At 37.3% G+C, this 21,731-nt stretch overlaps 1 protein-coding gene across 6 annotated transcripts; it reads left to right on the top strand.

Moving 5' to 3' along the window:
- The first annotated feature begins 337 nt into the window (after nucleotides 1–337).
- LOC136969403 (zinc finger protein 721-like) lies at nucleotides 338–19,598 on the top strand. 6 transcript variants are annotated; one of them, XM_067263547.1, is made up of 3 exons: nucleotides 338–1,575; nucleotides 9,348–9,411; nucleotides 14,943–19,598. In XM_067263547.1, the coding sequence occupies exon 3, from the start codon at nucleotides 15,023–15,025 to the stop codon at nucleotides 19,595–19,597; it is 4,575 nt and encodes a 1,524-aa protein (XP_067119648.1). In that variant the 5' UTR covers nucleotides 338–1,575; nucleotides 9,348–9,411; nucleotides 14,943–15,022; the 3' UTR covers nucleotide 19,598. The 6 variants fall into 6 exon arrangements, with proteins under 6 accessions (XP_067119648.1, XP_067119649.1, XP_067119654.1 ...); XM_067263548.1 differs by having other exon boundaries at nucleotides 338–1,579; XM_067263553.1 differs by having other exon boundaries at nucleotides 339–1,579; nucleotides 15,259–19,598.
- The last annotated feature ends 2,133 nt before the right edge of the window (nucleotides 19,599–21,731 follow it).

Here is a 21,731-nt window from a genome sequence, read left to right as displayed (position 1 = left end):
CGGTGAACGGTATAAAAGGTTTATGCTACCGTATAAGAGCGTTAACGAAACAGGAGAAGTGGTCGAAAACGAACAAGTGGTACACTGTCAAGTGAATAGAAATTACCAGTTAGCAACAGTAGTAACACACAAACGAAACAATCAATCAAGAGACACAACAATGCTAGACTTCCCCCCCCCCTTCAGATGCCCTCTTAATCTTCATTTGTAGATATTCCGATTATTGAGTTTTTTCCCTCGTTTGTGCACCTCATCTGCAAGGACAGATTTTCCGCACGCGCACACACAAAAAAAATAATTCGCGTTTTAAGAAGACGAGAGCCAAAAATCACCCCGGAAAACACACATTTTTATCTATGTCCCGAGTGCTGTTTAGTTACCGCAGTCACGTGACTGATCTGTGAGGGAAGCGGTAGTCGTCTACACACACACACACACAACGTTCTACTTCTGTAAAAGAGACCAGTGTTCCAGCTGCAGGGGGAGGGGGATGATTTTCTGCTATAGGAACTTTAAAAATAAAAGAGGGGGACACGGTTCTTCTTGTCTGTTCGCTCTATCGGCACTAAACCATGCGATTTCTGACCTTCAGAACGTGTCATATTGTCAACTCTAATATCTTCCTTCGGGTACCACGTCAGCAAACGTGCAGCTGCGTCATCTACGTCTACACCGCTGTAAACTTCTTTCCAGCATTTTGGACGTTCGGGGGTTGTTTCCGATGACGTTTTAGTATCTTGTTAGGACCAAGCTTAGTCGTTCGTGCAGCTGGCTGTAACAAATTTAGTGTACGACATCTCTTCGCCGTTCTTCGCTCTTCGGTGTACATGTACAGCGCGCGAGTCTTTGGGGGGGTAGGAAAGGAAAAGCAATAGAGCATGCGCCCCCTCCGTCCGACTGTTTCGCGTATCTTCTATACGGAAACGGCACATCCTTAAAGGGATATCTTTGCAACGTAACCGACGGTAATTTTGCAAAACCCGAGCAGAAAATCTCTCTAGTGTTACACCAGCGCTGCGAGGGGGGTTGCGAAAAAACGCGCGCCGGTATCTAAGCACTTCCGTTGTTTGCTATTGCTGCGTGGCAAATTGAGGGTGGTGATTTACGTTTTTATCTCGCGCGCTTCTTCGAGCCCCCTCGCACGCGGGCGGAACACGAAACGGGGGGTAGCAAAACAAAGAAAGAAAGTGGAACCAGCAAATGCACCAACCCAACATCCACGTGGGTGAAAACGCAAGAGGAATGGTCCGTCACGTGACTCGTGCCTGTATCTAACCCCTCGCTCGATGGTAACGACAAATACCACGATAAAGGTACAACTGTAGTGTGTCGTTACTTAAGTAAGAATAGTTACAGCAGTGTTATAAATGTGTTTCGAGGCCTTCGATTGTTTCTTCTGTGGAACTAACAAAATGGCGCACCACATAGGAAGTTGATGATCCTGTAGAAACTACTCCATTACAGAACTGAACAGTTTACCCGAAGACACGAGAACGTATACAGGACAGTGAAGAAGTTATTTTTACGTTCTCTTATCCAGGATACTGTTACTGATACAGTGTTACTTGATTCGTGGTAGGTACGAACGTGATGTTATCTACATTATTACTATTATTTTTTTCCTGTGTCTTTCCACTGTTGGGTGTTTCTAGTGTGGTACAGATAGGCGTTGTTGAGGTCGACTCCATCTTGATTTCTTCATTCCACTGCTGTTAATACCTAACATTTTTTGCTGTTTCTGTATGATTTTCACCACCCAACTTTCTGTAATTGTTACATGTAAGTAACCTGACTTGTACCTAACTGATACCACAAGAAAAGTAATTATTATTTTAATGTTAATTACATTTTAAAATATTATTTAAAAATTATTTTCCTTAAAATTTATCAGCAATTTTTAATGGAGTGATTCTAGTAATGTACATGTTGTAATTGTTTCTGATATGGAAGAGTCATTTCCTGTTTCTGTTATGACTCTTTGCAGGATAGCTTTTCTTTTACGAACGGTGCGTTCGGAACCTTCGCCTGCTTATGGTAAGGGAAACAAAACCGCGTGCCGTAAGTTGCGACGGAGCCGAATGCTGCGCGCGGATCCGTTTTGAGTTTTAAAATGGAGGTTATGAAAACCCCAAACTATTTGGTTAATTGGAAAACCGTAGACAGTGTCTACTGTTGTCTGTGCAAATTTTGCATACCGATAAGTACGAGTAATGGTTTTTAGGCTGCGTCAAAGCGTGCGTGCGGCAAATGACGCAACAGATGTGAAAATAAGATGTTTAAATTTGTGTTGATCAATTTTCCAACTGTTCTAAAGATTTTCCAGGCTTGTAATAAGAATTAGACATTCAATGAATTTGTACCTGTTAAAGGAACATTTTCCATGTTTGTTGGCTGTTTATGGTAATTATAGTCAATTTATAGGAGCATATTAGCAATACCGTTGTTAAATATTGTAAAAACAGCATGTTTATTTATTAAATTCGGCTTTTTTGTGTTTAAATTCCTTAATTTAGGTACAAAAGAGCAAAGATTTGAAGCTCTACTTTCGTGTTTTATAAGTGTTTCACGATCAAAGTTACTTGCATTTTATTTATGGCAATTGTAATCTATAGATGGGATGATGTGTAAATGCCACGAGTGTTTGAAAGTTATGGGTCGTGCAAAGTTGGCATTTAACTATAGGGCTCTGTTATATATAAGCATACTCAATCAGTTTGTGAAAAACAAATGACTACGAGACAGATAAATAGATCCTATTATGCATGTTTAATTAATTGCTAGGTCATACATAATGTTTATCTAACAAATCCAAAATGGCCGAAAGGGAGAATTAGGCTAACATTCTAGATTTAAGCAGACATTGATGAAGTAATTTGATTTCAGAAATGGGACAGAAAATGACCAATAAATGCATAAACGAAAGCATTTAAGGCACCCATTTATTCATTTTTTTGATAAATATTGTGGAAAATAAGCATTTGTGTTAAGATTTCTGTTTTGTCTCGTGTTTTCTGCCAAGTAACATTATTCATTTGTACTGTGTATTGCATAAGATGGTTGCTTTCGTTAATTTAAAAGTCGTCCTTGATGTAGGATAGTCGTTACTTTAGTTTGAAAGTGCAGATTTGTTATTAAAGATCAAGAACAAGTTTTCAGGTTTTTCAGATGTCTAACTGCATTTTTACCTGTAAATGTATTGTTTAATCAAAACTTTGATTTAAAATTAAGAATCTAGTTGCTAAACTTTCGTATTTGTACAATCATTTACAATGAAAAACCATAAATTGCCCTTCTGTAACATACGTAACATAGCTAGACGTATTTTGCAGTTATTGCATATATTTTAACTTTTAAAGTGTGAATATTATTTGTTTTTTCTTATAGTATTAGTTTATAGTTAAGTATCAGCAGCAATTATGTTTATACGAGGTTACTAAGTGCATCGAGTGACTTCTTAATATCACAAGTGACCTGCTCATAATCTAATTCAGCATTCCCAAACAAACCATTGGGATTTATTGATCTTTTTAAGTCAAAACATGTTTGTGGATCTCTATATACATGCATACAGGCTGTCCCTAAGTCTAGCTCTGTTTAATATTTGTTTATTCTTTTACAGATGTTGAGCAAGGAGGAACAAATTTGAGTTACTTATGGTGTGGTTCTTCAGTGTGAGGTTGCCGAAAAGTTTAACCCGCCGTATCCAGACTTCTCGCCAGTCTCATACGGCACTCGGGACGTAGCCTTTTAAACTCTTTGGTAAATTTACATTGAGGAGCCTCACTAGAGAGAGAACTAATTCATTCCTTCTTACTCAGTGTCATGTTTTGTGTGTAAAAGAATAAACAAACATCAATGTAACTCCTATGGAGTCAAATTTATGCAACACCCTGTATTCAAATCTAAAGTTTTGTGTGTATTCAGGTATGCATAAGTGTAAACATGAATTAGCAGCTAGAATTAAATGTATACACTAATTGTATTGAAAATAATTATTCCATAACAATACTTGTGATTCTTTCATTATATTTGTGGGAAAATAAATGTGTTTTCAGAATATTTGACCTTTTGGAATTGATCTGTGGACCCCAATTTGATAAACATTAAAGTAATTAGTTCTGGTAAACCATCATTAAGCAAACTAAGGCTTGGTTTTTCTTAAATATGAAGTAGACTGCCCTGGAATCAGTTTTAATTATAATACTAAGCCAAGATGACCAAAATAAAATATGGCATGTAGAGTGTGCTGGGTCATTTGCCCCATTGGATTAGGCCTTATAATCGAGGCGGGGAGATTTGAAATGCGAAACCAAATAATTAATTCCCTAAAAAGTGTCGGAAAATTCTATTCTTTGCCTCGCTCCATGGTATGGTAAATTACCCAATATTCACACTATTAGCCTGATTTAAGCAATAATTATAATGGTAGGTGTATGTCCCTTTGCCCCCTTTGAAAAAGTTACAGCAGTTGCTCATGTATGGAATTTTTTACAACTATATTAGTAAATTTATATATCTTAAGAGCACTGATTGTATAGGAAGCTGTTTTATTGCTGTAGTAGAAGCTATTGTAGCATTTGTTCTGTTAGGAACTACTAAGTCTTGTATGTTATCATCTTATAACTAGTTCCAAATCATTCTTGTTTTAGATTGGTGGTGTGGCCTATTTCTATCATTTTCGTGCAAAATATAAATGTATTTGACACATAAATGATTCAAATAGGCCCACTTTTAGTATATACGGAACAAGCTGCGTGTGCCTGGCATTCCTCGGGCTTATGGGTGAATTGGCGAGGTAGAGTTGGGAGATGGCGATAAAAATAGTAGTCTTATTAACTAAAATGTACATCTATTGATCTCGGTATTTACAATAATAAAAGTACAAAACAAAAATATTGCTCATACAAAAGTTAACAAAGAGCGGGACCTCAATATGTTTGTTCCATAGACTTAACATTGTATCTTTGTCTCTTCGCCATACCCGAACCATTGCGCCTTTCTCAAATCTCTCTTCGGTGGCATCATCTATGGGATAAGCGCTTTAATTTGATTCCCGAACCATATTTTTAGCCCCAGCTGTTTAAAATTTGTGAATTCTATAGAAAAGTCATTAAAAGATTGTTTAAATAAAGGATAGTAAAATGTGTTTTTGAAGGTACATTTGTTTCATCAGATTAGTATATGCCATTACTGGGGGCCATCTTAACAGCATGATAGGCTCCTGGACAAAGCATTTCACTGATCCTGCCTATGCAACTGGCATGTGATCAGAAAATTAGTGTTAAATTCTGGTCTGTGCATAAATTAGCAAAGGGCTACTGCACAGCGTGCCAATATGTTAAGACGACACCACACCGGCTTCTGTATTATAAAAGAAGCTTAAGAATGACGTCACTATTCTGACGTAACAAATTTGTGTGTAGTTTCTTTTATTAGAATCTCCAATTCTGTTGTTATTTCTTTAGTAATTTAACTGTTAAAGCAACATTTAACTCATTTCTAACAAATTGGGTTGAGTCTAAGTACATCTTTTTTGATAAATATTCAAACAAAATCACCTTAAGTACTTGTGTTAACAAGATTTCTGTTTTATTTCTTGTTTGCTGTTAATTTGTAGTGCGTATTTCATGGTGACTAGACCTTGTCACGATAGGAATCGTACGCTGTCCATCAAAAATACACAAGAGCCGCATCATCTTTTTGTAGTATTTTAACTATACCTAATATATCTTTCCCCAATACTTTACTCCTTCAATTATTAAATAATCATTTAACTCCTTCGACCTTATGAATGTACACTAAACTTCGGTTAAGCTTTCGGTTGCCTGTTTCAGATTAAGTTGCAAGTTACGCTTAAAATTTCTATGTATATTACATTATATTATAGCTGAAAACTTACAAAAATATTATGTATGTGTAAGTACCAAGTTTATAAAAAGAAATTGTATAAGTATGTGGGAGGCACAATGAGGATTGGCTTGTGAGTCATAGTTGAGCCACTGTTGATTCATAGTTATCATTGTTTTATAGTAAATATCAGTGTTATTTTATGACTGACTAGGTAAGCAGTCATTTAACTTCTTTATGAATGTATTGTAAGCTTTCGGTTATCTGTTCCTGTTTTATGCCTTTGACAAATGTAAACATGTATCACACTACAATTTGTCACTGTCACTTTGAAAATGAATATAGTGGTGCCACAATAATTGGAATTTCTTTCCTTGATACATTCTTAAGATTGTTGTACTAGTCAAAAGCTCCTTAACTGTGTTTAGATCGGGGTAGAGCGAGGCAGCGATTCCGCAATCTCGAGCAGTTAGCTTACCGAGTGCTGCTCGTTCTGCCTGGAAATTGCATGCTTCTGTGTCAATTTCACGTCGTCTTTGTAGATTTGAAACAAGTTTAAAAATGGCATCTAACTGACATAAAAAGCGTGCACGAACAAGCCTTAAAAATGAAACGGTGTTGGATATCTGCTTCTGTATACGAAGAAAATATAATAGTATAAAGTAGAAAAACAATTAGCATTTTATAATTGTTTTTTAAGTATTATGTTGTGATCCACTGGAATAGGTGAATAATGCAATAGAAAGCTTCTGTTACACAGTTTAAATATTTAATTGCCATAATTCCAAGTAAAAATAATTAAAAGGTGGTAAAATAATGTACAAGATTCACGCTTTGATTTTGCTAGTAGGGAACACGCAGAATGTCATTCTTCTGTAATAGAAAGACGATAATCTTTACCACCCGTCTTTATTTGGTAAGGACATTTGTTACTTCAGTTGCAGCATAGTGATAAAATGTCCTTCCTAATGGTGAAAGAGATAAGAAAAACAAAAAACTCGTGGTGCTGCTAGCGTTACCTAGTTCGACCACATTATAGAGAAGCTTATGAAGAATTGGGATATGGCACAAGACATTGCTTAAGAACTCTCTGCTTGTAGTACATTAAACTGGAAACTGCATCTTCCTATTGTATGATCCTCGTATACATTAGCAAGGTTGAGGCCAAAGTTTTAAAGGCAAAAATCTGTATGTCGGACATTCGGCGCCGCTTTCCTGTAAGCCTAGAAGTTTGACAACGGTGTTTGGAATGTCGAGCACGATTCCACTGACTTTCCAAACACCATTGTCAAACTTCTATGCTTACGGGAAAGCGACGACGAACGTCTGACATACACATTTTCGTGTTTAAATCTTCGGCTTCAACCTCACTATTATTATTATTGCCCTTACTTTGGAAAATTGAAAAGATGTTGTTTCTTACATACTTGTAAGAGACTTTTTTCTGTACGTGCATCAATGTACTTCTGGATTGTCGAAACCTCCTTCTTAAGTTGCGTATCCTGTGTTTAGATAAACTTTCATTTCGCTAGTAGCTTAACTTGTGTTGGCATAAATCCAAGATGCCAGAATGCATATAAATAGGTTTTATATAAATCAACATTTGGGAGTGAATATAGTGCATAGTTTTTGGATCCTAACAAACTTGTAAACTTGTATGTATTATGATTATCTACGTAATAATGCATTGATTTGTTTCGTTTAGTTAGTGTAATTTGCATCATAAGCTTGCCGCAACAGATGATTCCACGTACGCATTGCATTTACATAATTGCCGGAGGTCATATTTGCGTAACGTAACATGCCTCGATTCTTCTGATTGTCATAATTGTATGAAAATCTTAAGAACGCAATTAGTATTAAACAAACAGGATGAAATAAATTTACAAATTACATGGTGTTGCATCTATTCAAATGCAATTAAACATGAATCTCTTGCTTTAAATGTCCTGAGAATGTATGAAACGTTTGACTAAAAAATTGCTTTTGTGGCAAACTTAACTGGAAGAAAATGATGCGTACTCTACCAAAATGTCGCCGCTATTTTGCAAACTGTTCCCGACTCGCACGACTTAGTATTCGAATACAAATTCTGGAGAAAAATCGCTGGGTGCTCAATCGAACGAAGGTCCCCTAGAACAAATTTTCGACGAATAACATATTTTTATGATAAAAAATAAGGAAAATAAAGACGTTGCTGCTATTTCTGACTGAGACCAACAAATAAACTCGGCTGATAATGATACTTTGTAAAAAGAAAATGCCCTCGTTTAAATAAAATTAATATTAACGTGTAATACGGTACTTTTAATCGTGATTGTTAGTTGATTTTATCAATTGGAAATAAATTGATTGCTTTAATAAACATATTTTTCTTAGTGACGGAAAGGAATAGTATACTTCTGCTAACTTTAAGAACCTAACACCCTGTTTTGTACAGCGCGGATTTGCATAACAAAGTGTTTTTTTGTAATGTAACTTGCTGCGTTATACTGTACTCATATTAATAAATGTTAACAAAATGTCAGCTAACAGTTGTACATGTCACAAACAGGAAAATTATTATCTAGAGGGAAGAAGTCTCAAGGACACTCCCTCATTTATCTTTGTCACATGCAAGACAAGTAGTTGTAACATGCCAAAGTTTCCACTGCAAGAAAGGCAATTTGAATTAGATTGTAAGTTTTCTTGATCATAAGATTGAGTATAATAGTTTATTGATGTTTGGGTTTGAGGCAAAGGAACAAATCATGTGCACGTAATGTATTCGGATGCAATTTGGAGTGTTTAATCATACTTTTTTCTTATTAATCAGTATTCAAAATAAGGAAACTTGCTTGTAGTTCTACTGCCAAGTTGTGGGTCCTACTGGTAGACCCTTTGATCATCCAAATTATCATTAAGTATTCGATCGTCTCATTGAATATACAGGGTGAAATACGTGGAATGTCACAAAATTTAAAATATTTAGTGCAATGGGTAGAGTGGTGTGTCAAACGGAAGTATGTTCAGAGGTAGTTCTGGTGAGTTTACGAGTGTCATTGTGCTCCGTCACGTCGGGACATTGCGAAATGACACCAGAAGTTTCCGCGAGTTGGTTTGAATTTGCCTTGTACCAGAGGAAGAGTGCATGATGGACAGATAAGAGAACATTCTGCAGGCTGTGATTCAGAGTTCGATGAAGCATGTTTTGGAGGATCCTGCATTAGTACTCGATTGTTTCCATATCGCATCTGCCCGGTACAAACTATGCACGTCCACTGTGGCAGCCGTGCTTAAAAGAAACGCGACACTCGACACGTCGAGTTTCCTTTAAGTAGAAACTGGCAACCTTCCAATCCATATATGCAACATTTAGTAACCTCTAATTGCATTACTTTATTTTCTATGAATGTTTGTTTTTTCTGCATTTTTTAAAATTAAATTACATTTATTTTTTCAATAATTATGCAAATTAAAAAGTAATTTAATAAAAATTCATATTGATAATTTTATTTCAGCAATTTAGGATGCGCAGAGCAAACGGACTCGTTTGGATATACGAATGCGTTTCTGGATCACCGAGTAAGTAGCTTGCGGTTTGCAAATTAATTTACGTTTTTCCTTTGTAACTTTAAAAAATTAAATTACACGACACTTACTGTGCTGCAAGAATTTTCTGCTAAGCTGGATGCGTGAACTTTAGCGAGAGGAAATTATGTAGATTGAGCACAAATCGTAAACTTTGCATTTGTTTATAAGCAAGAGTAGACTCACTTATGCCTTATTTACATTTAAGATGTCTTCAGTTAATGTACTACAGTTGCGTAATACAAATTTTAAAGGAACCGTAGAAGCTTCACAGTTATGTACATGGCTTCAAAATATTAAATTTTTACTACTAAGTGTGTAGTAAGGTGTATAAGATCTGTAAAGAAATCATACACGCACTTGAAATTTGTGTATAACTTCACACAATGTTTATTTATACCAATTTAACAATTAATAAACTCGTTATTATACACACACTGAAACCTGTAACTGGCGCGTAATGCGTATGTATTGTATATCGTGGGTGACAAACGCAACTGGTTAAGGAATTCCCTGGACGGAGTGTATTATTCAGTGGAATCGAGTGTCATTCTGCCGAAGCAGGTCCCGCCCGACATGCGCAGACGTGCGAATTTCTTTTGTTTTGAATTAGCTTGTAAATCTCCTCTTGGGCATTGTTTCTGACAGGTGTTATAGTTTGTGTACGTTTATTTTATCCCAACTATCATAAATTTCAAGTGTCAGTTCGTCAGTGGTTGTGTATTGTTGTCAAATGGTCAAGCATCAACTTTTCTTCAGATGAAGGAAGGACGGAGAGGCGGATGATAGTCAGATACAAGATATTTTTATTTAAACAGGTCATACGAAGTCTTTTGGATGTTAAGATTAGCAACTTTGATTACGTGCGGGGCCGTCTCAACGTATCTAACGCGGATTATTTTTTAAATGTTAATAGTAGAATGGTATTAGTTAGTAGTAGCCGACCATCTTTTCTTCCGGGCGGAAGTCGACGACTTCTTTTGGTCGAATTACTTCAACCCTTTCTGCAACAGTCTGAGTATTTGTTATATACATAATAGAGGGTTAGAAGTATAAAATAATCTAATAATCTTAATCTTTGCTGTTGTCATTTGCCCAGACAATGCCGGGCTCGTTGCTAGTTACATCTATTTTTTGTTGTTTAAACCAATTTTTGGTGGATTTAGATACATGACAGGAAGCATTGTCTTGCTGAAATATCCACTCATTTTCTCTAATCGGCAGTCCAGATAGATTAAGATGTTCAAATGACATATTTTGATATTTTCTGAAGTCATTCTATCATTAATTATGATATCTGCTCTTCCATTAAAAGCAAATGATCATTCTCCTTTAAATTTGGAGTTGTCTCTACTCAAAATTTAATCCCCGGTCAAGTTTAGAGATACAAACTAAATAATATTACAAACGTAAAGTGTACACGAAATTAATGATAGATAAAATTTGAACCGGCGTAGAAGTAGCCAAATGTAACGGTGAAGGTATGTCGAGCGGTAAAGTACTTCCTCCCATATAAACACTATCGTCACTTTAAGAATCGCATTGAAACACAATTATATAGGCAAGTTAGTATCATAAAGACACAAATTAATCTTCTATTACACACTATTGTGGCAGTTATATTGTGTTTAGTGTCACAACGGCAATTTCTTAGAAACCGAGTGCAGAATAAGTGCGTTCGTTAACTCTTGAATTAACACCCAATTAGGGCCCAGTTTCCAGTAAAAGTCCTTCTGGGAGATATCCCTCGCGGCAGATTACCTTATATCATTGATTCACTGAAAAATATGGTTACGGGATATGATAAGACATTCAAAAATGGACTTTCGCCAGACGAAGTGTCTGTAAAATTTTCTTGCGTACGGCAGTCTGCAGGCAAAACCGATTATCGGAGAAATTTTTGGCGTGCATAACCGAAACCGTGGGAAGTTTACGTGACGGAATTCTATTATTGCTGCTGCCACGTAATAATATCCAATTGCGCATTACTCGCAACATTACAGATCTCTCAAACACTAGATATTTCTTATCAAATTAAATTGTTTCGATAATGGCTGTTAGTTAGATTGTTTAAATTTCAATTTTTGACAAAGTCGCGGCATATATTTTATACCAAATCATTCATCTTCTTGCCGAATAAAAATTTAATTCTAAAAATACATGAACCGAAAGACTTTCGAGATACTTGCGTCAATAGAAACGATATTTTGAGGCTTGTCTAGACTCCGACAAAGAATATGTGAAGTTAAGAATTATCTTTTTGATAACGTCGCAATATAAAGATGTGTCAAAGTCTATAGATTTAATATCGGAGGGTGAATTTCAAGCGGTACTAGATAATACATCTTTATTTTTCAAGTTCGATGTTTCTTATCACTCTTCAAAATTAAAGAAATATGGAAAATAAGTGGAAAAATGTTTTAATTAAATTAAAATCTTATCTTTATATTCGTAAATTGATTTGGAAATTAAATTCCTGAGTAGAATAACTGGCAAGATATGCAATAATATTTTTAAAACTTCATTTCAGATTAAATAAACTGCAGATTATTAGGGAAAATAAGATTAAAAAGTGCTGTTGTTTATCTTTACTTCAGAATAAATTGATAAATTATTAATTTTTTCATATCTGAAGAACTTATAATCTTAAAAGATGTCGGACGTGCTTATGAGCTAGAAAAGGATAGAGTTAAACTCATACTTGGGTGGGTAGAGCAGACAAAGGAAAAACTTTGTTTGTATTATAAGTTACAGACTCGCGCAAACTTGATGGGTGGACAGAGCAAACAGAAATCTGTCACACGTGTTCGAGAGGGCAACATTTCTGCCTCCCCTCGAACCAAAACGGATAGTAACCCGGACGCCTAGCTGTCAAAAGACTAAACCTCCTGCGTCTCACTCCTTGAAATAAATTTCCTTTCTTTTCGAGAGCTGTCGTTTGTGCCCAATTCTTTTATTGTGGCAGATGCAATTTTAATTTCTCTAGACTTATTTAATTTACGGCATCCTCTTCTAGTAATAAATAACTTACTACCACTAATTCTTCGTAAATATTACTCGTATTACTCGCACTATAAAAATGCCTTGTCTGAATACTTTTGCTCTAAATTCTGCTCGATCCGTTGCTACAATGTCACCGAGGGGTGTACACCAATGCAATTCTGTCCACTGCTGGCACTGCCTGCCTGTTCAAGTATGTGCTTAAATTATTAACTCGTTAGTTGACCAGTTAACAAATATATTACCAGAATGGATGAAGCTGTAGAGCGTCCTGCCTCTTTATTAATCTTAATCTGGTATAATTCTTCTATCCGGAAAGATTTCTCTTGTAGCTGGTAGGATAATGGATGCTTTCTCCCACGTGACCTGCATGTTGTCATCTAATGTCTCCTCAACAGTGTTGTAGCCTTCTAGCTTTCACTACATCTAATCTGCATTCCACAAAATACTATTTCATTGGAGAACTCCCCTATTACCCGTAGGCCTGCTTTGCGCCACGTGACCATTTAGTTGTCCGTTAAAAACCTGACAAGTAACGAATTGGCAGCAAACTGGTTAAGCTAGCATCTTGTTTACCTAATCTGTATTAAAACACTACAGAACTCTAAGTCATGCATCCAACTTAATGATTTTGTATACAGTAGACCCTCCCCCTATAACACGGTAGATAAGTTCCGTGTTGTACGAGTCACTTAAATACAACACGGATTCATATAACACGGAACTTATCTACCGTGTTATAGGGGGGGTCTACTGTATTTACCAGAATATTATTAATTGTAATGATTGTATATAAATAATTTAAGTAAATCTGAATTATTAGCAGGCTGCACATTTATGACTTCATTTTAAAAGGTTACCGTAGGGGCAGAAAGGGTGAGAAAGAAGAATGTCTGGGAAAAGGTGGGTTCACGCTTGGGTCGATCGATACCGCCAACCAACTCGAATGTCTACAACAAAAATAGTCAATGGTGTTCACTATTTAGCCGACAAAAATTGGCGGTGTGCTTTCTCAAAGTGATGAATGACATTGTCCGTCTTTATTCCCGAGAGAGAATCGTGAGAAGTAAGGTGGGTTACAAAAAAAATTGGGGTGTCCTTATGTTTTTGCAACGCACCTTAGTCTTTACAATGAAAATAGGAAGCCAACGTGTAATTGGTTGTTTGAAAACTCTTCCGGTTCTTGCCAGCCTGTCGGACCGACTCGTCGACAGACATTTAACTTCTTGAGACATTGACAGATATCGGCAGTGGTTGCTGCAGAAATGCAATGCAGAATCAGTCTTAAGCTAAAGTGCGAACCCACCTTAAAATCAAATTCTCCGTGCAGGTTCCTTAGTTATACAGTTATAACTATGAAACGTGAAACGTCTCCGAACCCTCCAAAATTCTAGTTAAGTTGCATTCGTTGGATAAATTGTCACCATAAATCTTCAGAGGTGTATTTTAAGGCTACAAAAAGTGATCTCGATTGATGAATTACATTAAGTTATCGCCAAGTTGGGAAGAAAGTCTGTTGGACATCCTTCTATGCTTTAAAATGATTTAATCACCTATTCGTGTGTAATTTACTTAAATTGTTTATATTTAGTGGCTACAAATAATTTTAAGTGTATTTCTTGTTTGCTTGGGATGGAAGAATAATCTCCGTAGCCTTGGCTATAATGGGAGATTGTTCGCTACATACAAGGTAGACCGTCAGTAAACTGAGGTATAATAGTTATATCTTGGTTAACTGGCTTTTGGGCTACCCTGTATTTTGACTGAGCATACAGTAGCTTTGGCCATAGGAGTTTCAAAATTATTATTACTTAATGTTTCTGAAGTATGTTGCATTATTCTGGAATCTTGAACCTTCTTGTTGATCTTCGGAGAGACTTTCGAAGTGTGCGGAGTGAATAAAACAACCGAACGTGCCAAATGTTAGTTCCTGCACCTAATCAACAGGCTGGTCAAGTAGGGCTTTCTGGTTTTCTTTGTCTGTAACATCTAAATACAGACAAATTTCTGTTAGAAAGTCCTCTTAGGAGATGTCCTCTGTAGGCAGATTGCCCGTGTGTCGCATTGCCATGTTCTTGGAGGATTATCCACATGTTGCATTGCCACGTCTCGTCAAATAAACTGACTTTCGAAACAGTTTTAAGTGATTCAAATTTGAAATTCCTGTGGCCAATTGTCGAATGTTTAACATTTTGCGTGCTTTAGATTCTGTTTGCAGCACTCAAAATATTAAATATTCATTGCTAATTGTGTTAAATATGTCCTTGTTTAATGTGTTTGTCCTGTAGCTTTTTTTATTGTTGTTTGTTTTTATTCCAAATTATAGGACAATGCTTTGATAAAGGGGATTTTACTATGTTTTATTAAGAATGGCCATGAATATCGTCGTGCGCGCTTGCACTAGTTATCCCAAAAATGCATGTTGTGCACGTTATGTGTGTTTTGAAACATAGCCTGAATATTGTCTTGACATTTCTTTATTTTGTTTTTGTTTTTTTTTTTTTTTTTTCATTTTATTTTTGCAGAAAAGTTGCATGTTACCTTATTTTATCTGAACGGCCAACCATGTCGTTGATTTTGTGATTGGTTTACGAAGCATGTTCCGATGTTCATTACTATGCCAAATTCAGGAAGATATCCTTGCGAGAGTTGTAATTATGTTGCAGTCAGCCGACGCATGCTGTCTCGTCACACCACTATCGCTCACGCATCGCAGGCATTCAAGTGCCCGCTGTGCCCTTTCGTTTCTTGTTATCAGGCAAATTTATATAGGCACAAAAGGGATATTCATGGTCTTGGGAGAGTGACGGCTTGTGAGATTTGTGGTTTTTTTGCTTCCAGTGTAGAAGAACTCATACAGCACAAGGACAACAATCATCAGGATCAGATAGAGTGGCTGAAGAAGAAGTACGCCAACGAGAGAATCCGGCTCGGTGTTGAGAGCAAGGAAGCTGCAGTCGGCGGTCAGAATGAAGAGAAGTTGTTTGTCAACAGAAACAGCAGCATTCCTAAAGATCACGAGGCTGGTACGAGCCACATTAACAGAGGCCTTCCGGACGAATTAGCCATTAAAGACAACAGCTTAGAAATGGGAACTCGTCAGCTCAGCCCCCTGAAGATAAGAAGAAGTTACGTCTGCAACGAGTGTGGCCTGACGACGATTGACCCCAGGGAATACTTGTATCATAGAAGAGACATTCATGGAGAAAGAATGACAATTCATGAATGTAAGAGTTGTGTGTATGCTTCTCGGCATGTTCAAAAGTTGCAGAGGCATTACACTCTCGTACATCACAAATCTATGGAAGAGGACGAGGACGAATTTATTAATGCAGCTAACAATTCTTCTCCGAAAGATCCAATTGATTCCAACATTCCCAAAGCCAGTAATAAAAACCTAGATGACTATGAGTTTAAGGATGAATCGGCAAATAAAAGCAAGCCGTTGCATAGGAAATCGACAGCTCGGAAGTCGGTCGTCAAAGTATTAAAATGTTCAGAGTGTCCTTTTCAGACTCAGAATAATATTGTCCTTCTTCAGCATGAGAAAGAAGCACACAAGAAGAAGAAATTCTACCATTGCATGCAGTGCGGATACGGAACTAATAACAAAAGCCGTTTCACCAGGCATTTGAAATATCATGCACTGCCGAAATTAAAATGTGAATATTGTGATTTCAAAAGCGCGTACAAGTGGAATATGGACCGGCACATGAAAAATCACATGGAACAAGGCGAATTTGAATGTAACAAGTGTTCTTTCACAACTAATACTAAGCAGTCATTAACGGTACATTTGGATTATCATCATGGGAACTCTATTCATCCAAAATCCAGAAAATATAACTTAGAAACTAGTTCAGATTTAAGTATGGAACAGTTTGTTATGCAGGATGATTCTGGGTCTCATTCGAGTGCTGACGACGATAGTGATTCTTTTGAAAATGCAGATACTTTTGATATCGGTGAAGATAAACCTTTGGAGATAAATTATTCTGAAGATTTTTATGAAGATGAACGGGACGATTTATCAAAGCACGAGTACAAGTACAAAAGAAATTCCGAAAGTACTAAGAAGCACTGTTGTCCTATATGCGATGCTCAATTTCCTCAACTTTCCTCAGTGGGCCAGCATTTAAAAGAAGAACATTCAGAGAGCGTGGAAGCAAACAACATTGCTGTCGTCGTTGACATGCTGACACCCCGGAGGAAAACCAGGAGCAGTGAAAGTTCTGTCGAGAGACAACACGATACGTCTGGCTCCTTCTCGAGAATGCAGGAAAAGAAGACTCGACTGGAACCGACGTGCAACATATGTGGATATAAGACCAGGTGGACTTCTGAAATGATAAAGCATCAACGTGTTCATTCGGGTGAGAAACCGTTTGAGTGTAACATCTGCAATTACAAATGTAGATGGAAGGGTGATCTGACCAGACACTTTGAAAAATTCCACAAACAGAGAATTCCAACTCCTGAATTTCTTGGCCTCGATAAAATAAAAGTTGCTCAAGATGAAAATGACTCTGCTCCTCGTCATTCGGCCAGTGTGGATATGACTCGCGACTTGATGTCCTCGGATCAGGACGGTCCCTTAGACTTGACCATTGCTAACAAAATAGAGAAGTGTGATGACTTCCTGGCAAAGAGTAACTATTTAAAAATCAATCATAAGTTAATCAGCACTAGAGAAAGCTTAGCTCTTAAAAGGAAGTTTGAATATGACCCGCCGCTTGTCGCGCCTCCTTCGAAAGTATTAGTTAAAAAGTACCAATGCACTTATTGCGGTTTTATGACAAAAACAGCATCTCGTTTCCACGTCCACATAGTACAGCACTTTAATAAAAGACCCTTTGTCTGTTCTATTTGCGGTTATCGCTCTAATTGGCAATGGGACATAACCAAACACATAAAGATGAAAGCCATCAGAGACAATAGCCATTCAGACGCAACTGTGTTGATCACTGACGAAACGGGGAATAAAAACTACGATAAGTACAAACAGTATTTAGTAGAAGTCGAAGAAAGGAAGGACGGGAGGACGGCGGAAAAACAGGACTTTGTCTCATTCGAAGGCCCAAGTAAGAGAAGGAAAATTCAAGACGACGATGACGAGAGCATGGCATCAGGAATAGCGGAACCGGAAAACATAGTCGTTACTCCTGACTTGCCTTTCTCACTTGAAGAGAACAATCAGGCTAATTCGGCTGCAGTTCTGGCAGATCAGAGACAAAAGGCATTCAGGAAATTCTTTTATTGTAAACATTGTCCACTCAAGCACCAAGAGAAGAAATTTGTAGTCAGTCATCTTGCGGTGCATGCTGGAATAAAGCTGTTTTATTGTAAAATCTGTGATTTCTCCACAAATTGGAGACATGTCATCCTACGCCATATCAGATTATCGCATAACGGAGATTTGGAACTTCTGGAAAGCCGTGTGACATACACGACGGAAGGACGGATTATAGGAATAACTGACATCAAAAAAGAACACTGGATAAATGAAAACACTGTCTCGCGACCCAAACCCATTGGTGCATCTCTGCGATGCGAAATATGTCCCTATTCCTGCCAGAAAGAAGCTCACATGAAAGTGCACATGAAGCAGCATCGGCCGCGAGACGGTGCAAACTTAAAATGCATGTTCTGTCCGTATTACGTGAAGTTCCGCAAGACATTAATTCTTCATTTAGAACTGCATAAAACTAGCGACGATACTTCTAATGCTGAAGATAACAAAAATAGTAATGCAGATAGCACAAATAGCTCCATGAATATTTACAAGGAAGCGAATGAGAGTGAAAATATTGATAATGTAGCGTTCACTTTTGAAAATCTAAATAATCTTTCAAATAGAAAGAAACGCTTACTCTTAGGTAAAAAGAAGCACGTCTGTGAACAGTGCCCCTATCAAACAGAAAACAAAACTCAGTATCTGTACCATAAGCAGTTTCATCGTCCGAATAAAGCCGCCAAATATAAATGTAAGCTGTGTTCCTACTGGGCAACTCATCAGCATCTCATGTCTCAACATTTGAAAGTGCATAATATAAATAAGTCGTACACGCTGATTGGAATCGATCCCGAATCTAATAAACTGGTCCATTCCAGCCAGGAAGTAGATGAAAACAATAGCCAAATTGTGGATGGTAACCAGCAATCAAACCAAATTCAGCCAGTTATCGTAAAGAAAGGAGACGTGTATTTCCGAATGTACAAGTGCAGTTACTGTCCGATGATGAATAAGCGAAGAGCAAATGTTCGCATTCACCAGAAGATGCATTTAAAATCAAAGCTAACGAAATATTCCTGCCCACTCTGCAACTACAAATGTAACAATCAAGGTATTATAAGTGCCCATATGAAGATTCATGGAAAGGATATCACAGACGCTGTGGTTAATAATCCTAATGGTCATGGTGACGTAGAGCTTATAAGAACCAACGCAAACGAATCGGCGAAAAAGAAAATATTTAATTATTTTTGTATGAAATGTCCCGCTGTGTTTAAGACAAGCGCAGATATGCAAATTCACAAGACGTTCCATGGTGCTTTGTATCCTTACCAATGTCCACACTGTGATTACAGAGCTAAACATAAACCTCACCTCCACAAGCATCTCCTAGTCCACACGCCTGAATACATTGCAAAGCGAGAGATATCACATGGTCCACCCGTGGTTGCCAATATAGTGGAAGGAGGTACGGTTGCCAGAACCAGCGAGGCCAACCAGATGATGTTGCTCGAAGAGGCTGAGATGAAAGCCGTCATGGCAGGTACGGTTACAAAACGCCCATACAAGTTACACAGGTGTACGTTCTGTCCTGCCATGTTCTTTAAAAGCACGACATTGCAGTATCACACCTCATTGCACAAGAGTAATGGACTCTTCCGCTGTTCTCACTGCAATTACGCCGTTGACAGTAAAATTAACTTAATGACTCACGATAAACTTCATACCATTCAGCCTAGAAAACCAAAGTCTAAACAAGTTCCGGGATTTATGTGTTGTCCGAAGTGTCCTGCCATGTTCAATAAAGTTGATCGGTTTCATAGGCATTTACGACTGCACGGGCAGAGTAACAAGTATACGTGCGAACACTGTGATTATTCCGTACAGCTGCAAGCCAACTTGTTTAATCACAAAGTAGTTCACACCAAGTTCCTATGCAGATCGTAAACGAGACGTCAACATTGTTTCGTCCGAATTAGCATTCTCTGCAGATAACTTGCCGTTATTTGAAAATGTCAAAGTCCTAGAAGAAAACGATAATAAACCTTACGTGTGTGATCGCTGTCCTTATCATCATCCTCGCAAAGAAACTGTACAAAATCACCAAAAATATCATAATTCAAATGAAGGAATGAAATGTCCTTACTGTGATTACTTCTCTTCACAACCGTTATTCATGAGGGATCATATCAAAGTGCATTTTCAGACAGAGATACCCGTGCAACCACAGGGATTTACGAAAAACGAGAATGTAGAAATATGGTGTGTGGTTGACGGCAAGCGAGAAATACTGTTCAGAGACAGGGGGGCTGACATGTTTAAGAGTAAACGATTTTTCCCTCCCGAGGAGGAAATGCAGCGGCGCTATGCAAACGGAGATTGCGATTCAAATCCAGTTTCTCCGAAGAATGTCTCAATGCTTAATGTTCCTATAGAGCAAACCTCACTTGATACCAAAGAAACAAACAATACAGAAAATCTCATTCCCAATTGTCTTTCGAACGAGAAATCTAGCGACATCGAACAAGTTCTAGGCGATAAAGAAGAATTTGTACCGATTTCGCAAAATGTAACCACTGCCTTAAACAATGAAGAAATTCGTGATAAATGTGATGTTAAACTTTCTACCATTAATGAGACAAATGGGAATTTATCATACAAAAATATGGGCGACGCCGAAGAGCTGTGTATAATAGAGGACGATGATAATTTAGTGGAAAGTTCGGATTTATGCGACGAACCAAACTCTATGGTGTTGGCGTCGGAGAAGAACGAAGAGTTTGTCGTGGAGGAAGAAGATAAATCAATAAATGCGTGTGATGGCACGCTTAGTTCTGTACAAGGAAATCTCTACGGAGGGACCAATAATAATACTTTTAATACGGATCTAGTGGATAACGAAGAATTACAGTTAAATTTAAATAGTTATTATTTTGATACCAGCAAAGATAATACTGCCACAAACATTGCCAATGAAGTAGAACTGGAATGGAGGACAGATGAAGCTAGTGAACAGGTGATAACAGACGTCATGATAAGCGAGGGATGTGAACGGATCGGAGAGTCCGAGATGGAAGTGGGAGCACCGGCAAGCGATGACCCATCCTCCAGCATTGGCAGGGATGCGTTTGCCGATTCTTCGGCAGAAGACGGGTGCAACCGGAGCGAACTGATGTCGGACAATGATGGCAACATACTTTCTGAGGTTTCCATGCAGATATAGAGATTTAATTATCTAAATCTATTTAAAGAGATGTAATATACTGCATATTTTGTTGAATGACAATAGTTAAACTGGACGCAAAGGGCGCGAAAGTGAAGAGAGCGAGCAAAGTGAATTTCATTCTCATGGTAAGCATGGTCTTGAGCTGTAGTTTTGCACCTTTACCAATAAGCAGCATTTTAAAACATTCAATATATATATATTATAAATACACTGCAGTTACCACATTAACATTCTTTTTGTTTACTGTGTTGTGTAAGCTTATTGCAATGAAATTATATACCAGTATTATTTTCAATATGGATCTTTTTTCCCCCTGCTATGAGTCGAGAACTGTAGTTTGCACTTGCAAAAGTGCCTAGCTGTAGTGTACTCCCATTGGCTGATGAGAAAATTTTTAACACTCTTCACTTTGTTGCATTTCGCGCCCTCGTGTCCAGTGTAAATCGCGCTTTAAAGTCGAATGCACGAGCAGAAATTTTAAAACAAACATGTTAAAAACTAAGAATGGAGGTTATTTGTTTTACATTTATCGAGAATGTCACGAATTTTATAGGGGAAAATAAAGAGCGATTTATCGTAATTATTAGTTCTTTACCTGCGTATTTTTGTTGTATAAGTTAATCATGTGTTATCAGAATTAAAGAATGAGTGGTTAAAAAGTGAAAGAAGTTTATTTTTCAACCCATAATTTGTATTCCCACGTGTAGGAATTACTAATTTAAATTAAATTTTATGGTAAATTGGATACAATGTATATTAATTTAATATTTAATAGACAATTTGGCTTCCTCTAGAACTGTGCTCACAGTTCGTTGGTTAAATATGAATCTTAAATAAAGTTATATTTTATATTGT

The sequence above is a fragment of the Centruroides vittatus genome, unplaced genomic scaffold (genome assembly GCF_030686945.1).
Source record: "Centruroides vittatus isolate TY-2023 unplaced genomic scaffold, ASM3068694v2 contig_178, whole genome shotgun sequence".
NCBI lineage: Eukaryota > Metazoa > Arthropoda > Arachnida > Scorpiones > Buthidae > Centruroides > Centruroides vittatus.
This window is presented reverse-complemented; position numbering and strand designations above follow the sequence as displayed.

Excerpts from the sequence above, each read along its gene's own strand:
- LOC136969403 (XM_067263547.1), top strand. The coding sequence starts at position 15,023 with ATGTTCATTACTATGCCAAATTCAGGAAGATATCCTTGCGAGAGTTGT.